The sequence below is a fragment of the Protobothrops mucrosquamatus genome, unplaced genomic scaffold (genome assembly GCF_001527695.2).
Source record: "Protobothrops mucrosquamatus isolate PMUCROS unplaced genomic scaffold, P.Mucros_1.0 scaffold1752, whole genome shotgun sequence".
Taxonomy (NCBI): domain Eukaryota; kingdom Metazoa; phylum Chordata; class Lepidosauria; order Squamata; family Viperidae; genus Protobothrops; species Protobothrops mucrosquamatus.
Genome location: NW_015387892.1, coordinates 71,441 through 90,331, shown reverse-complemented (window position 1 = coordinate 90,331; position 18,891 = coordinate 71,441). Strand labels below are relative to the sequence as shown.

The 18,891-nt window shown below is 46.1% G+C and overlaps 1 protein-coding gene across 1 annotated transcript in view; it reads left to right on the top strand.

Moving 5' to 3' along the window:
• Window positions 1–17,022, top strand: part of SLC4A11 (solute carrier family 4 member 11) — a 51,681-nt gene extending 34,659 nt beyond the window's left edge. Inside the window, 7 exon segments of the mRNA XM_015823039.1 lie at window positions 1,108–1,324; window positions 2,925–3,031; window positions 6,985–7,153; window positions 9,113–9,286; window positions 13,975–14,170; window positions 15,774–15,943; window positions 16,870–17,022. Of these exon segments, the coding sequence (XP_015678525.1) occupies window positions 1,108–1,324; window positions 2,925–3,031; window positions 6,985–7,153; window positions 9,113–9,286; window positions 13,975–14,170; window positions 15,774–15,943; window positions 16,870–16,933 (1,097 nt within the window). The 3' untranslated portion in view covers window positions 16,934–17,022.
• The last annotated feature ends 1,869 nt before the right edge of the window (window positions 17,023–18,891 follow it).

Below are 18,891 nucleotides of genomic sequence, written 5' to 3'. Positions count from 1 at the left end.
CAAGCGGGCCTGGCCTAGGGTGGATTTTAAATCGGGTTTATTTTTAGAAAATTTTAAATGTCACAACTTAAAATATTTGGGTTTTAATTGGTTTTATTCGGCGGGGATTGTGGGTTTGTTTCTGTTTTAAAAAATGTTGTGAGCCGCCCTGAGTCCTTCGGGAGAAGGGCGGGATACAAATTGAATAAAATGAAATGAATGAATGAAATTCCAGCTAATCGGCACTTCTTCTGGGCTCAGCAGAAGCGCCAGGATCAATGCTGCTTTCCAGCTGGAGCCTGGCGCTGATCCTGGAGCTTCCATTGAGCCCTGACAGCCCCGAAGAAGCGCCGATCAGCTGGAAAGCGGCACTGATCCTGCCGCTTCCGCTGAGCCCCGACAGCCCTGCAGCTCCAGCCATCTCTCGCTCAGGCTTGTGCGGTGCTGCCACCGGTTCAGCTCATTCCCCTCCCCTGCTACCACTTTTCTAGGATGATCACGTACCACCTGCCAGGTGCCCATGTACCACAGCTGGTACCCGTACCACTGGTTGAAAAGCCCTGATCTGTCCAACCCACCCTGCCCAGGCAGGAGACCCTCTCCCATTTCAGACACGAAGGTAAATGCAAGCATTAATACACTAGTCCTTGACTTAGGACCGCAACGGATCCCCAAATTGATGTTGTTAAGCAAGAGGGCTTTTAAGTGAATTTTGCCCCATTTTGCGATCTTGGTTGTTAAGTGAATCACTGCGGTTAAGTTGGCAACTTAAGGCTGTTAAATGAATCTGGCTTCGTGTTGACTTTGTCAGAAGGTCGCAAAAGGGGATCACGTGACCCCGGGAGGATGCCGCGACCGTCATAAACACGAGTCAGTTGCCAAGTGTCTGAATTTCGATCACGGGACCCGGGGGTCGTTAAGTGTGAAAAATGGTCCTAAGTCCCTTTTTTTCCAGGGCCGTCGTAACTCTGAACGGTCACTAAGCGAGCTGTTGTAAACTGAGCACTGCCTGGGCCCTTCTTGCTGATTCTAACCAAGGTGTGCCTGGGTCTAAATAAAGGCGTGAAATGGAGATTTTTTTGTCCATCCGCCAGCTCTAAAATGGTTCGTTTTCTCTTTTCCCCCCAGTTTTTACCAACTACTACCACGGCTCAAGACCGCAGACGTTGTCCATCAACAACAACACCCTCTTGCTGAACATCTCGACAGAACGTCCCGCGATGGGAAATGAGAGCGACGGTCCTTCAGATGCCGCGCACGAGGGGCGAGAAACCGCCGTCCTGAGTCTGATGCTCATGCTGGGCACCTTGTGGCTTGGGCACACTCTTTATCAGTTCAAGAAAAGGTAATAATAATAATAATAATAATAATAATAATAATAATAATAATAATTAATAATAATAATTAGTAATAATAATAATAAAGTTGGAAGGGACCTTGGAGGTCATCTAGTCCAACCCCCTGCTCAGGCCGGAAACCATATACCATTTCGGACCAATGGCTGTCCAGTCTCTTCTTAAAAACTTCCAGTGTTGGAGCATTCACCGCTTCTGGAGGCAGGTGGTTCCACTGGTTAATTGTTCTCACTGTCAGGAAGTTTCTCCTTAGTTCTAGGTTGCTTCTCTCCTTGATTAGTTTCCATCCGTTGCTTCTTGTCCTGCCTTCAGGCGCTTTGGAGAATAGCTTGACTCCCTCTTCTTTGGGGCAGCCCCTGAGATACTGGAAGACGGCTATCATGTCCCCCCTCGTCCTTCTCTTCGTTAAACTAGACATACCCAATTCCAGCAACCGTATCAATCAGTGCCAATGGCACAGGGGTCCTGTGGCTGTTTGTCGGTGTTTCTCAACCCTCGGCCTCAGGAAGATGCGTGGAGTTCAACTCCCAGAATTCCTCAGCCGGGCCTTTTGGAAGTTTCCACGGTTGAGGAATGCTGCTCTGTGCCCATTATGGGAGACTAGCACAAAAAGTGGTCATTGTCGTCGTCCTCCTCTTCTTCCTCCTCTACCCTCATTTCCTTCTAGCACTGATGATGTTATCTAGTTGGGTCATGAGACGTCTGCAAGAAAACCACCAAGCTCAGAGAGCAGCCAGGACCCCACAGTTCTTCTTCCTCCTCCTCCTCCTCCTCCTCCTCCTCCTCCTCCTCCTCCTCTACAAAGCCATTCCCTTCTTGCACTGATGTTGTCACCTAGTTGGGTCATGAAACGTCTGGAAGAAAAAAACAAGCCCTGAGAGCACCAAGGTCCTCACAGTCGTCATTCTCCTCCTCCTCCTCTTCTCCTCAACCCTCTATTCCTTCTAGCACTGATGATGTTACCTAGTTGGTTCATGAAACGTCTGCAAGAAAACCACCAAGCTCAGAGAGCACCAGGGACCCCACACTCCTCCTCCTCCTCCTCCTCCTCCTCTCTGCATACCCCACTCCCTTCTTGCCCTGATGATGTCACCTAGTTGGGTCATGAGACGTCTGCAAGAAAACCACCCAGCTCAGAAAGCACCAAGGACTCCATATACCATCATTTTTCCAACCAGGCTAGACCTGGTTGAACAGAATGCAACAGAGAAGGGAAGGACGAGCGATGAACCAGCCTCTTAGCTAGGCATGGATGTCGGCATCTTGACCAAAATTTGACCAACACGCCTCTTGGGAAAGTTCTCACAATGCTCCTGACCGTGAGGAAGCTGAAACGAGCCCCTTTCAGTGGTGGGATTCAAATAGGTGAACCGCCAGTTCTCTGCGTGGATGCCACTTCCGGAAGTCCGTTCTGGGCCTGGCCCACAAAAAAATAAGCTACCGGTTCTGCCGAAGCGGAGCAAACCGGCTGAATCCCGCCGCCGGCCCTTTCCTTTGGCTCATCAACCTTTGCAGTTCCATCCTGATCTTTCAGCCACCTTCAACAGGGCAGCTGGTGGTCCTGACTGGGTGTTTCTAATTCCCTTGCAGCCCGTACCTCCATCCCCGCGTCCGCGAAATCCTGTCGGATTGTGCGCTGCCGATTTCTGTCCTCACCTTCTCCGTGATCGGATCCCACTTCTTCGCGGAAATAAAAAGTAGGTCAACTTGGGAGGCGGGGGGTGGTGGTGGTGGTGGGGATTTTTGAAGGGAAGGGAGAAGAGCATTAATTTATTTATTGAATTTATTGGCCACGGACCTCGCAGCCAACGGTTCTGTATCGTTGCAACGTCGTCGTCCGCCTTCCCGGGTGGAGCAGACAGGAAGGAGCGAATTCTACTTTATGGCAGGGCTGCGTGAAGATAAACCTCGCCAGTCTGAAAGTGCACGGAGTCCTCGCCTTAACGACCACAACGGGGCTGGGGGAAAAATCCATCGCTAAGCGAGACAGTTGTTGAGCTTTGCCCCGTTTTACGACCTTTCTTGCCACCGTTGTTAAGTGAATCACGGCCGTTGTTAAATTAGTCACACGGTTGTTAAGTGGATCCGGCTTCTCCCCCGTTGACTTTGCTTGTCAGGGAGGTCACCAAAAGGGGGGATCACGTGATCCCGGGACACTGCAAATGGGGTCAAAAATAGGAGTCGGTTGCCAAGCGCCTGAATTTTGATCGTGTGATCCCGGAGATGCTGCGACGGTCGTAAGTGTGAAAAACAGTCCTAAGTCACTTTTTTTTCAGCGCCGTTGTATTTCCGAACGGTGGTTTAAACGTTGGTGACCAAATAAAACAGGGGTCTTCAAACTTGGCAACTTTTAAGACTTGTAGATTTCAACTCCCAGAATTCCTCAGCCAGCGTGCCTAGCCGAGGAATTCTGGGAGTTGAAGTCTACAAGTCATAAAAGGGCCAGGTTTGAAGACCCCTGGTATAGACTTTAAGAGGAGTGGATTTCGATTCCCAGAATTCCTCAGCCAGCGTGCCTGGCTGAGGAATTCTGGGATTTGAAGTCCACAAGTCATAAAAGGGCCAAGTTTCAAGACCCCTGATATAGACTTTAAGAGGAGTGGACTTCAACTCCCAGAATTCCTCAGCTAGGCACGCTGGCTGAGGAATTCTGGGAGTTGAAGTCCACAAGTCATCAAAGGGCCAAGTTTGAAGACCCCTGGTATAGACTTTAAGAGGAGTGGACTTCAACTCCCAGAATTCCTCAGCCAGCATGCCTGGCTGAGGAATTCTGGGAGTTGAAGTCCACGAGTCATAAAAGGGCCACCTGCATTTGTCAAGGTTGTTCTCGATCTTGACTCTCCCCCCCCACCCACCGGTTTTAATTATTTACTTATTAATCATTGTAGAAGGTTTACACTTATTTGGTCTGCTGTATCGTCTCGTGATTCCGACCTGGTGTCCGTCATCAAACAGGCATGAAATAATCAGAAACAAATGAGAGCCAGTTGGGTCTAGTCACTGTTAAGGCTCCAGGCTAGAAACCAGGAGGCAGTGAGTTCTAGTCCCAGCTTTTAAGCACGAAAGCCAGCTTGGATGACTTTGGGTCAATCACCAGGAGACGGAGAGTTCTAGCCTCGCTTTAAGGCAGGAAAACCAATGGATAATTTTGGGCTAATAGCCAGGAGATGGGGAATTCTAGTGCTGCCTTAGGCATGGAAGCCGGCTGGGTGACTTTGGGCCACTCACCAGGAGACAGTGAGCTCTAGTCCCTCCTTAGGGATAAATGCCAATTGAGTGAGTTTGGGCCAATCACCAGGAGATGGTGAGTTCTAGTTTTATCTTTGACATGAAAGCCAGCTGGGTGACTTTGGGCCAATCACCAAGAGATGGTGAGTTCTAGTCCTGCCTTAGGCATGAAAGCCAGCTGGGTGACTTTGGGCCAATTACCAGGAGACGGTGAGTTCTAGTCCTGAGTTAGGCATGAAAGCCAGGTGAGTGACTTTGGGCTAATTACTCTCTCTCTCTCTCAGCCCAATCCACCTCACAGGGCTGTTGTTAGGAAAACAGGAGGAGAAAGGTGAGTTTGGACGTATTTGCCACCTGGAATGTGTTTTTTTTTTAATATAAAAATAACAACAGCCGCATAGAAACAAAACAAATCAAATGCATCGCAAAACTGACCCTTGTCAAACAACCCGAGTCCCAATCTATATCTTCGCAAGAAGTGTCTTGTATTCGCAGGCATTAAGTTCTCTGAATGATTCTAGTCCACAGTTTAATTTCACTTATCACGAAAAAGGCACTCTTACCGAGGTGTGTTTTTTTTTTTTTTTTGTTTTCCTTTTTTTTTTTGGAGGGAAAAAAAAAAGAAACTTTATTTTTTCCGCCCCAATTATTCTGGCAGCCAGCAAAAAAGGCTGCCTCGTTACCAGAGGCAGGAAGAACCGCTGACGGACATACAGATGTAAAGGTTGACGAATGTTGACGAATGTTGACCCATCGTTTTTTCCTCCGGGTTTGATTTCTTTTTTTTTTTTTCTTTTGCTTCTACTTTGTATTTTCCTAATTAAACGACGCAAACGATCCCGAACATCTGCTAGGCTGGGAGCATCGGACGTCGAAGGAAATCTAAAATATTATCCACGGCTGCCGTCGGTCGAACAGATCGACTTTTCCGCAGTAGGAAGGGAAAAAAAAACCCCAATTCTCTCCATCCTCCGAATGACGTGGATTGGAGATGAGGGGAGATGACTAAAAAGGAAATGAAGAAATCTCACCATTCCCACTTTTTTTGTGTGCGGGTCGCATTCCACCCGTTTGGAACCAGAAAGGGGCAAAAACCTCTGCAGTTTTGTTGACTTGACACAACAAATTTCCTTGCTGGAAAGGGACAAACCTCTCCACACTTTTAAACTTCACGGTTTTACTTTTACAAAATCAATCTCAGCTGCTTAGATGGAAGACCCTCCTCTACGCCTGTTTATTTTATTTTTTATCTTATTTTATTTGTATCCCGCCTTTATTATTATTTATAAATAACTCAAAAAGTGCTGAAGATACCTAATAGTTGCTATTTTGGTTGGGCTGAGAGAGAGGGACTGGCCCGAAGTTACGCAGCTGGCTTTCCGCCTAAACAGGACTAGAACTCACTGTCACCTGGTGATGGAGCGAAAGTCACCTAGCTGGCTTTCAAGCCCAAGGTAGGACTACAATTCACCATCACCTGGTGATTATCCCACAGTCACCCAGCCGGCTTTCATGTCAAAGATAGAACTAGAACTCACCGTCGCCTGGTGATTGGCCCACAGTCACCCAGCTGGTTTTCATGTCAAAGATAGAACTAGAACTCACCGTGTTCTAGTGATTGGCCCACAGTCACCCAGCTGGCTTTCATGTCAAAGATAGAACTAGAACTCGCCGTCGCCTGGTGATTGGCCTACAGTCACCCAGCTGGCTTTCATGTCAAAGATAAAACTAGAACTCATCGTCTCCTGGTGATTGGCCCACAGTCACTCAGCCAGCTTTCATGTCAAAGATAGAACTAGAACTCGCCGTCGCCTGGTGATTGGCCCACAGTCACCCAGCTGGCTTTCATGTGAAAGATAGAACTAGAACTCGCCGTCTCCTGGTGATTGGCCCACAGTCACCTAGTCACCCTGGTGATTGACCCACAGGTCAAAGATAAAACTAGAACTCGCCATCTCCTAGTGATTGGCCCACAGTCACCCAGACAGCTTTTATGTCAAAGATAGAACTAGAACTCGCCGTCTCCTGGTGATTGGCCCACAGTCACCCAGCCGCCTTTCAGGTCAGAGATAAAACTAGAACTCACCGTCTCCTGGTGATTGGCCCCAAGTCCCGAAGCTGGCTTTCGTGCCTTAAGGCGGGACTAGAACTCTTCACCTCCTGGTGATTGCCCCTCCTTTAAAACTTGTGGACTTGGATTCCCAGAATCCCGAAGCCAGGAAGGAAGGGAGGAAATGGCTGGCTGGGGAATTCTGGGAGTTGAAGTCCACAAGTTGTCTTAAAAGTTGCCAAGGCTGGACACCCCCTCCCCTTAACCTAACCATCCCGGGCCAATGGCTCTCCAGTCTCTCCTCGAAGATCTCCAGGGATGGAGCGTCCACCCGTTTATCTCGAGCCTGTTGACTTTCCCTCGTTTTTCCAGTGTCCAAATTTAACTACAATCAGTCGGAGAGCTTGTTCGTCTTGGCCCCCTTGAAAGATCTCCACCTGGGCCCGGTCATGAGCGCGATGGGTCTGGGCTTCCTGCTCTCCATGCTTTTCTTCATCGAGCAAAACATCGTGGCCTCGCTCACCAACGCACCTGAGAACAGGTAAGCTCTTCCACCGTGGCTCCGTTAGCTTTTCTACTTCAGGTTCGGGTTTTGTCACTAAACGAGGAGTCTCTGAGGATGCACAGAGTTGCCTCGGTCATCGTTGCAACTCAGTCAAAGAGTTTCCGCAGCATTTCTGAATAACAGCTCTCTCTGCAAATTAGTCTGCAGGATTATAACGCTGTCTGCTTCCCTTCCGTGCCGCTCTTTAAAAAAATGGAACTAGAAATCGACTTTTTGAGCATTAACCCTGAAGACTTTTTCCAGCACAATAAACCTAGGCTAAAGGCAAGTTTCTCCAATGGAGGGATTAAGCGTGGGGTCCTTAGCGCTCACCGAGCTTGGTTGCTTTCCTGGCAGACGTTTCATCGCCCGACTAGGTAACGTCATCAGTGCTGCTCCCTCGTTTGGGTCACGAAACGTCTGCCGAGGAAACAACCGAGCTCGGAGAGAACCGGGGGACCCTTCATTTCAACCCTAAGCCACAAATATTCTCCTTTATTGGCTGTTTTCTGGCAGACGTTTCATGACCCAGCTAGGTAACGTCATCAGTATTCAACAGACAGATAAGCAGAGATTGACACCACGGTTAATACTAGACCACCAATCAACTAATAAGCAGTGCCTCCATCAATAAATTATCAATTCAGAACAGTAAACATCAGCCTAATCATGGGAATACCAAGATGAGATCAATACCCTCACCTATGCTTTACTATATGTAAACAGAGCAAATCTACTTTCTTCCAGCACTGATGATGTTACCTAGTTTGGTAATGAAACGTTTGCAAGAAAACAAGCAAGTTCAGAGAGGACCTAGAACTCCACGGCTAAAAGTTCCCTAACTAGATAGTTCCCTAATCAAGGAACTACAAAAGAGAAAAACATATCCTTACGAATGTTGGTAAGAGAAGTTACTTGTACATAAAGACAGAGCAAACCCCCCACTCTCTTCCAGCGCTGACGATGTTACCTAGTTGGGTCATGAAACGTCTGCAAGAAAACCACCCAGTTCAGAGAGCACCAAGGACCCCATAATCATCTTTCTCCTCCTCCTCCTCCTCTAATCCAAACACCCCTCTCATCTAGCACTGATGATGTTACCTAGTTTTCTCATGAAATGTCTGCTAGAAAACAACGAAGTTCCTCCTCCTCCTCCTCCTCTTCCTAAACCCCCTCTCTTCTAGCACTGACAATGTTGCCTAGTCGGGTCATGAAACGTCTGCAGGAAAACAATAAAGCTCAGAGACCACTAAGGATCCCACACTCCTCCTCCTCCTCCTCCCCCTTCTGCAATCCACACACCCTCTCTTCTAGCACTGATGATGCTACCTGGTTGGGTCATGAAATGTCTGCAAGAAAACCACCCAGCTCAGAGACCACCCAGGACCCCACAGTCGTCGTCGTCGTCCTCCTCCTCCTCCTCCTCCTCCTCCTCCTCCTCCTCCTCCTCCTCTCTTCCAGCACTGATGAAGTTACCTAGTTGGGTCATGAAATGTCTGCAAGAAAACAAGCTCAGAGAGCACCAAGGACCCCTTAGTCATAGTCCTCCCCCCTCCCCCTCCTCTCTTTTTCTCCAACCCACAACCCCGCACACTCCCTTCTAGCACTGATGATGTTACCTAGTTGGGTCATGCAATGTCTGCAAGAAAACAAGCTCAGAGAGCACCAAGGACCCCTTAGTCATAGTCCTCCCCCCTCCCCCTCCTCTCTTTTTCTCCAACCCACAACCCCGCACACTCCCTTCTAGCACTGATGATGTTACCTAGTTGGGTCATGAAATGTCTGCAAGAAAACAACGAAGCTCAGAGAGCACCAAGGACCCCACAGTGCTACCCTGAGCTACGGCTACTCTCTTCTGTTGGAGGCCTGAAGCGTTCCGATTCTTGGGCTACAGATTGTTCTGGCTCGGCCCGGTGTCCCCGCGACGAATCCTGGCTAACAAGCATTTTATTCCAGGTTGGTGAAGGGAACAGCCTATCACTGGGACCTGCTCCTGGTAGCGCTGATCAACACGGGCCTGTCCGTCTTCGGATTACCCTGGATCCACGCTGCCTTTCCTCACTCGCCGATGCACGTCCGGGCCCTGGCTTACGTCGAGGAAAGGGTTGAGAACGGACACATCTACGAGACGTAAGTCCTGAGTAGAGCTTGCTCTGTTTTGGTGGAGTCAGAAGCCATTTCATGGCTTTGGAAGACATTGAGCTGGCCAGCAGTTCCAGAAATCCACTAAAAATGGAAATGGGAGTGGGGAGGGAGTGAACCAGTGGTGGGATTCAGCCGTTTCGCACGGGTTCGGTAGAACCGGTAGCTAAATTTTGTTGACTTCAGAGAACCGGCTGAACCCATGCTACTTCTGGAAGTCCGTTCTAGGCTTCGGAGGACGGGAGGAGGTCTCCCAGGTCTAGAACGGCCCACCGGAAGTGTGTGGATGTCACTTCCGGAAGTCAATTGGAGGCCTGGAAGAGGCCTCCCAGGCCTAGAACAGCCCGCAGGAAGTGCATGGATGTCACTTCTGGAAGTCCATTCTAGGTCTGGAGGAGTCTAGAACTGCTCACCGGAAGTGCCAGCTGAAGAAGTGTCAGCTGAAGAATAGGGTAGGGTATGGTAGGGTAGGATAATAGATCAAAACAGAACAGAATAAAAAGAATAGATCAGAATAATAATAATAATAATAATAATAATAATAATAATAATAATAATAATAATAATAATAGAATAGAATAGAATTAATTAAGAATAGGAATAGAATAGAATAGAATAGAATTAAGAATAGAATAGAATAGAATAGAATAGAATAGAATAGAATAATGATAAGAATAGAATAGAATTAAGAATAGGAATAGAATAGAATTAAGAATAGGAATAGAATAGAATAGAGTAATGATAAGAATAGAATAGAATTAAGAATAGGAATAGAATAGAATTAATAGAATAGAATAGAATAGAATTAAGAATAGGAATAGAATAGAATAGGAAGAGAATAGAATTAAGAATAGGAAGAGAATAGAAGAGAATTTCATGTCCTAAAATTAAAGGCTGATTTTGTTCTATCCCTTTGAGAAATTCGAAATGTTTTTTTTTTTAACTAATATGATTTGGTCTCGTTCTGCTATATAGCCTCACTTTGATTTCAAATGATCACATATGTTAGTACAATTTGGGAAAGATTATACTGCAGCAAGGGAACTGGATTTGGATCTGGAAGTATAATCTTAAAACACAGAATTTGGCATCTCGTAAAAAGCCTCGGCTCAGCTGAGCCCAGAGCGTGGCAAATAATTTTATATAAGTGGAAAGCAACTTCTGATTGGAATGAACGGATTCAGGATATGAGTCATCTGTTTTTCAGAAGTCCTAAAATAATAAAAAAAAATAAAAAAGGAGCAGTGTCTTTCTATATGGTCCACATTTAATACCATGGTGAATCATACAATTAATGTTATATCCCTACAGATATGGTTTGGCATTTTCTCTCTTATTTGTTAATTAGCCTATTTCTTTCCTGACATTTAGCTTTATCTTAAATGCAATATTTTTTAGACATTCATTTCCTCACTGGAGAAGAATTATTGTTGGTGGCATTGTATCGGTATTCCTCGACATACGTCCCCAATTGAGGCCCAGAATTTCTGTTGCTAAGCAAGGCAGTTGTTGAGGGAGTATTGCCCCATTGGGTGACCTTTTTCGCCACGGTCGCTAAGCGAAACAAGCAGTGGTTAAGTGAGCCGTGCCATCCTTAAGCAAATCTGAATTCCCCCATTCACTTTGCTTGTCGTGAGTTACAAAGAGTGATCATGTAATCTCAGGCCAGCGTCATAAACACAAAAGCATCCAAATTTTCATCATAGGACCACGGGGAGGCTACAGAGGTCGTAAGTCACATTTTTTCAGCGTTGAAGTGAAGGATTGTAAGTTGTGGACTACCTGTGGTTCGCTGTATGTCACTACAGAATTTGAACTATTTTTACAAAGAAAAGGAGGATTTCAGAGTTGGGAAACTGATGTCTTGTCATAGTTAATACTGTGCAGATATGGGCAAATGGGGGACAGAGTTTATGTTCCTTTAGGATAGGATAGGATAGGATAGGACAGGACAGGACAGGAATAGAATAGAATAGAATAGAATAGAATAGAATAGAATAGAATAGAATAGAAATAACAATAGAATAGAATAGAAATAACAATAGAATAGAATAGAAATAACAATAGAATAGTAATAACAATAGAATAGAATAATAGAATAGAATAGAATAGAAATAACAATAGAATAGAAATAACAATAGAATAGATTAGAAATAACAATAGAATAGAAATAATAGAATGGAATAGAAATAACAATAGAATAGTAATAACAATAGAATAGAATGGAATAGAATAGAATAGAAGAATAGAATAGAATAGAATAGTAATAACAATAGAATAGAATAGAATAGAATAGAATAACAATGGAATGGAATAGATTAGAATAGAATGGAATAGAATAGAATAGAATAGAATAGAATAGAATAGAATAATAGAATAGAGCAGGATATGTTGTTGCTTCAAACTGTCACTAAACGAAAAGTCGCAAGTCGAAAACTTCATGCACATATAGCTCATTTCTGTTTAAATTACCAATGTGGTCCTCCGATTCCTAGTGTTCGTTCAGCGTGTTTTTCCATCATCTGCTAAAGAGCTGAAACTTAGTTCCGGTTTATCAATCGCGCTGAATTAATAACGACTTTTTTGTTTGATCCAGAGGTTGATCCAACAACTGGGTCTCTGGAAAAGGGAGATATTTTTTATTAAAAAAAAAAATCCCAGCTGTGTCTGCTGTTTTTCGACTTGTCCTATTTCCTTTTTTTTTTTTTTCCCTTCCCTTTTCTTTTAATGCTTTGAGAAAGACAGCTGAAATGTTAGGTTGAAAAACTGGGTAGCTGCAACTAGGAAAGATTAAAAAGCAGCCGGGAGCTGGCACGGCGAGATAAAAGCTTAGCAGACCGCAGAGTCTAAATTTCTTTCTTTTTTTCTTTTTTCTTTAAGCTCCATGAAAGGGGAAGCCTAGAAGAAGGTTGAAAGGAAATCCATTAGCTGGGATGGAAATGGAAATGATGCAGAGGGTTTTCCCGAAAATCTGTTTTGCCTTTTCGGTGGCTGGAAACCTCGCTTAAGTTAGATCGAAGCAAAAACAACAAGAACAACAACAAAACCAGGATAAAGATAGTCCTCAAGTTACAACCATAAAGGAGCCCAACATTTATGTGGCTAAGAGAAACAAAAGGGGGGGGTCATGCGATCCCCTTTCACAACGAGCGAAGTCCATGGTGGGAAACCAGATTGCCTGAACAACCGTGTGACTTTTAACAACCGCAGGGATTCACCGAACAACTGGGGCAAGAAAAGTCGTAAAATGGGGGGGGGGGGACTCTCCTTAACAAACATTTCACTTAGCAACATAAATTTGGGGGCTCATTTTGTGGTTGCGTACCTCGAGGGCTACCTGTCGTTTCAGATCAGAGTTGGAAGATTACAGGGCTAGAGCAGGGGGTTGGGCTAGATGACCTCCAAGGTCCCTCCCAGCTCTGCTGATGTTCTAGGATGGAAACATTCCTGGGAAGCTTTCATCCCATCCCATCAAAGCAGACTAATAATAATAGTAATAATAATAGTAATAATAATAATAATAAAGGTGGAAGGGGCCTTGGAGGTCATCTAGTCCAACCCCCTGCTCAGGCAGGAAACCCTATACCATTTCAGACAAATGGCTGTCCAGTCTCTTCTTAAAAACTTCCAGTGTTGGAGCATTCACCGCTTCTGGAGGCAGGTTGTTCCACTGGTTAATTGTTCTCACTGTGAGGAAATTTCTGCTTAATTCTAGGTTGCTTCTCTATAGAATGAAATAGAAATAGAAATAATACAAATAGAAATAAAAACAGAACAGAATAGTTGGAAAGGACCTTGGAGGTCATCTAGTCCAACCCCCTGCTCAGGCAGGAAACCCTGTAGTACCATTTCAGACAAATGGCTGTCCAGTCTCTTCTTAAAAATTTCCAGTGTTGGAGCACCCACAGCTTCTGGAGGCAAGTAGTTCCACTGGTTAATTGGTGTCACTGTCAGAATACAGGCAGTCCTCGTCTTACAAACGTTCATTTAGTGACCTTTCCGAGTTACAACAGCACAAAAAAAAAACACGACTTAACGACCATTTTTCACACTTACGACCTTTGCAGCATCCCCATGATTCACCTGATCCAAATTCAGATTGGCAAGCTGGTTCACAGTTACAACAGTCGCAATGTCCATGGGGAGGGGTGTCAGGCGATCCCCCTTTTGTGACCTTCTGACCGTGGGGGGAAGCCAGATTCACTTAACAACCGGGTTACATAACTTAACAATGCTGCAGTTGTAATAAAATTGGGTAAAATTCACCGAACCGATGTGTCACTTAGCTCTGCGGGCAGGGGAATTCTGGGAGTTGAAGTCCAGCCGTCTTCAAGTGGCCGAGGGTGAGAAACACCAAAATAATGAATCGATTAACACAGGGGTAGGCAACCTTGGCCCTTTTATGACTCATGGACTTCAACTCCCAGAATTCCTGAGCCAGCATGGGGGAATTATGGCCCCTTCATGACTTGTGGACTTCAACTCCCAGAATCCCTGAGCCAGCATGGCTCAGCTTGGAAACCTCTCCCTTTCCCCTCAGCATGGCTAGCTCAGGAATTCTGGGAGTTGAAGTCCACGAGTCATAAAAGAGCCACGGTTGCCTACCTCTGGATTAACACCTCCGCTGCAGGTGTTCAACACACACACACTGACCCTGACTCTTCTCCCTGCCTTAGGATTGTGAGTGTGAAGGAGACCCGGCTAACCACGTTGGTGGCCAACTCTTTGGTGGGCCTGTCGCTCCTGCTGCTTCCTTTCCCCCTCCAGCTGATCCCGAAGCCGGTCCTCTACGGACTCTTCCTCTACATTGCCTTCACCTCCATCGATGGGAACCAGCTCTTCGAGAGGGTGGCCCTCTTGCTCAAGGAGCAGGTAAGCTGCAAGGAGGGAGGGAGGGCTGGCCGGCCTGTCGGACCCCGCAGAGCGACGGCCAAGCTGCTTCTTCAACGCCGTCTCTCGAGGATCATGGTGTCATGGTTCCAACAGATGAAACTCTTTGAAAGAACTTCGAGGCATTGTTTACCTTAAAGAATCTTTATTTTGAGTAGCATAATATCGGCACTGCATAATCGAAGCCAAAAACTGAATTCCCTTCCTTTTGGCACCTAGTATCAAAGCACAATTCCCTCCTCCAATTAACAGTCATAAATCACATTCCCCAATTAGCTTGAAGCGTGGGCTTCCTCTCCAGTTCTCCAGCCCCCCAATTCCTTATCAGCTCTGGTTACAATAACCTTGATTCTCACACTAGGTTTAGTGTTGTTATGTCTAGCTGGACTCTCATCCACATCCCCCCTCCCAGCATCATCTAACTCTAAAAGCAAAAGGGAAAAAGATGGCTACATTTCCATCTGTTGTCAATGCAAAAACATCCGATGTTGGCAGCGTTGACACATGGGTTGATTGTGTTGGGTCGGGAAACTCGGCCGTTGTATCAACTCTGATTGCGGTTTGGGATCTCGGTTTTTTGTCCACGCCCTGCTGGTGGCCTTGAAGGTCCTCCCTAAAGATAGGAATAGTGATAGCACATAGACTTATATACCACTTCACGATACTTTACAGCCATCTCTAAGCGGTTTACAGAGTCAGCCTGTTGCCCCCAACAATCCAGGTCCTCATTTTACCGACCTCGGAAGGACGGAAGGCGGAGTTTAACCTTGAACCGGTCAGGATCAAATTGCTGGCAGTGGGCAGAATTAGCTTGCAATACTGTATTCTAACCACTGCGCCACAATGGCAAAAATAAGACATACAATAAAATAGAACAACAGAACGGAGTAGAATGGAATAGAATAGAATAGAATAGAATAGAATAGAATAGAATAGAATAGAATAGAATAGAATAGAATAGAATAGGAATATAGAACAACAATAGTAGAATAGAATAGAATAGAATAGAATAGAATAGAATAGAATAGAAATAGAAATATAGAATAGGAATATAGAATAGGAATATAGAACAGAATGGAACAGAATAGTAGAATAGAATAAGTATATAGAATAGAAATAGAATAGAAATGGAAATAGAAATATAGAACAGAATAGTAGAATAGAATAAGTACAGTATATAGAATAGAATAGAATAGAATATGAAATAATGAATAGAATAGAATAGAACAGAATAGAAATAGAAATATAAAATAGGAATATAGAACAGAATAGTAGAATAGAATAAGTATATAGAATAGAATAGAATAGAATAGAATAGCCCTTAGACTTATATACCGCTTCATACTGCTCTTACAGCCCTCTCTAAGCTGCTTACAGAGTCAGCCTCTTGCCCCCAATAATCTGGGTCCTCATTTTCCCGACCTCAGAAGGATGGAAGGCTGATTCAACCTTGAGCCTGGATAGATTCGAACTGCTGACAGCTGGCAGAGCTTTTGCTTGCAATACTACATTCTGACCACTGGGGCCCCCCACGGCTCAAACACTCCCTGTATTTGTTGGGTGCTGACCCTTCCCTTCCTTCCAGACAGCCTATCCTCCCACCCATTACATCCGCCGGGTGCCCCAGAGGAAGATCCACTATTTCACCGGCCTGCAGGTCCTCCAGCTCCTCATTCTCTGCAGCTTTGGGATGTCCCCTCTGCCCTACATGAAGATGATTTTCCCGCTCATTATGATCGGAATGATCCCGATCAGGTAAGATCATGGCCGTGGCCTCCTTTGCAGAGATGGCTTTTGACAGGATGGAGGGGCTGCAGATCCCGGCTTTGTAACCTCAGTTATCTTCCAGGCTTTGTTGTTCTTCTCTGTCTGGAGTTTGGGTGGAGCTACATCTTCAGCCTGGGGCCTGCTGGTATGTAGCAGGCCGCAAAATAATCAGATCGATTGAAATTCGAAACTGATTCTACCAACACGAGAGCTAGGTTGGTCTAGTGCAGGGGTAGGCAACCTTGGCTCTTTTGTGACTCGTGGACTTCAACTCCCAGAATTCCTGAGCCAGCATGGCTCAGCTTGGAAATCTCTCCCTCAGCATGGCTGGCTCGGGAATTCTGGGAGTTGAAGTCCACGAGTCATAAAAGAGCCAAGGTTGCCTACCCCTGGTCTAGTGGTTAAGGCACCCAGCTAGAAACTGGGAGCCGGTGAGTTCTAGCCTTAAGCAAAAAAGCTGGCTAGCTGACTTTGGGCCAATCACCAAGAGACAGTGAGTTGCAATCCCATTTTAGGCATGAAAGCTGGACCAATCACTAGGAGACAGTGAGTTCTAGTCCTGCCTTAAGCATGAAAACCAGGTGGGTGACTTTGGAGCACTCATGATTTCTGGTGGCGAGCTGTTCCACTGGTTAATTGTTCTCACTGTCAGGAAGTTTCCCCTTAATTCTTGCTTCTCTCCTTGGTTAGTTTCCATCCATTGTTTCTTCTCCTGCTTTCTGCTGCTTTGGGGAATAATTTGTGGCAGCCCCTCAAATACTGGAACGCTGCTATCCTATATCCCTATTTCTTCTTTTCTTTAGACTAGCCAAACCCAAGTCCCACAGCCGTTCTTCGTAGGTTTTAGTCTCCAGCCCTTGGATCATCTTAGTTGCTCTTCTCTGAACTGTTTCCCTCTTCTCCTTGCTTCTCAGATACAACTTGCTCCCCAGGATCATCGAAGCGAAATATTTAGACGCCATGGATGCCGAACACTAACCCCGATTGTCTCCGTCCTTGCGGCGATCCGTCGCTCGTTTTGGTCTTCCGGAACGGAAAGGGGAGCTGCTGACTGACTGGGAGTTGCTCGTTTGGACGTCGGCCCGTTTCTGCACCCCTCGGCCGCCTTTCATTTTGTACTGCACTACAACTACGACCCAAAGTACTGACGCCACTGACCGATCAATGGCCCCCTCCCCCGTTTCAGGGTCTGAGGAGGGAGGGGGGAGAAGAGGCCAGCGAGACCCTCTCCCTTCTTTTTATATAGACGGATACGCTCCGGATCCCTCCGCAAACGCCCTTTTCCGTTGGACGTGAATTCTATGCAACTGGGAGCTTCGCGGTTTAATTTCTTGGTGCCCTAAATTCAGGTCGTCTTCTGGATCTCCGGAGTAAGGAGATCGCTGGAGACGCCCAGGTGACCTCTCTGTGGGATTTTTTTCCCGGCCTTTCCTTTCCACCAAGGGGGCGTCTCCGCACAGGGCGAGATTATCTTGGAAGCTGCTTCTCGTCGGCCATCGTCCGACTTGGCCCGGCGTCTTTTCCCGGCCCGTAGTCCAGGACTAGTTCCTTTGTACATAATTATACATAGCGGAATCTTAAAATTTTTCTGTATATATTTTGCATATAAATAACCGTATCCTGGGGGTTTTTTCGATGCCTTTTCCTTTCCACAGGACTGCGAGGAATTTTTGTGCAATCAGTGTTAACTCGTACTGTAAACGCCCCCCTTGCCCTCGTTCATTTGTTTCCTTCCTCCCGTTTTTTTTCTTCTCTTCTTATTCTTAACAGCCTGCTGTTTTGTGTTTGGTTTTTCCTTGTTTACATGGATTGCCCACCTGAATATTTACTTTTTGGGGGGGGGGTGTTGGTTCTGGCCTTTAAATTTCCATCTCTGGATCGCTGCCGGCATTGGGAGGCTGTGGGAATTGGGGGTGTATGATGGGCTTGGGGGGGGGAGGCAGCCTTTCGCAGCTTGGTGCCTTTCCAGTAGGCTGGTAGGGTGGGGGTTGATTCCCATCGCCAACAGTTAGCCCAGGAGAATGGGACCTTTAACCCAAGGCCGTCCAGAGAACAGTCACCAAAGGATCTAATCTCGTTGCTTTTTCTTTTTTGGGGGGGGGGATTTCTATCGTGGGGCTCCTTCCCTGTTGTTGTTTTTTTCCACCTCCCCACGAAAATTGTATTTCTGGAATGATGTTCAAGCTTGTAATTTTCTCCGGATTATCACTTGTTCATGCATTGGGCTGTTTTGGTCCCCTTCAGCCCTTCGAGTCCTGCGAAAGACGAAAAGGAAAGAAAGAAAGAAAACACGTGTTATATTTGAGACCGTTGTCTGTTTTTCTTTCCCCTTCTCGCTCCTCCGTTTCGCGGGACGTTAGAAATCCCCTCGAGAGATTCCTAAAACGCAAGAACATAGAATAAGAGAATTGGAAGGGGCCTTGGGAGGCCTTCTAGTCCAGCCCCCTGAAGAACGGTTGCTGGAGTTGGGTATGTCCGTTTTAATGAAGAGGAGGACGAGGGGTGTCACGATGGCAGCCTTCCAATACTTGAGGGGGTGCCACAGAGAAGAGGGGGGTCAAATTATTCTCCAAGGCACCTGAAGAAGGCAGGACAAGAAGCAACGGGTGGAAACTGATCGAGGAGAGAAGCAACCTGGAATTAAGGAGAAACTTCCTAACAGCGAGGACAATTAACCAGTGGAACTGCTTGCCACCAGAGGTTGTGGGTGCTCCAACACTGGAGCCTTTTAAGAAGAGACCGGACAGCCATTTGTCTGAAATGCTACCGGTGTTCCTTGACTTACGACCGCAATTGAGCCCAAAATTTGTGTCGCTAAGTGAGACATTCGTTCAAGGGCTTTTGCCTCATTTTACGACCTTCCTTGCCAATGTTCTTAAGCGAATCGCTGCAATAGTAATGTCGGGAGGTTGCAAACGGTGGTCCCATGACCCCGG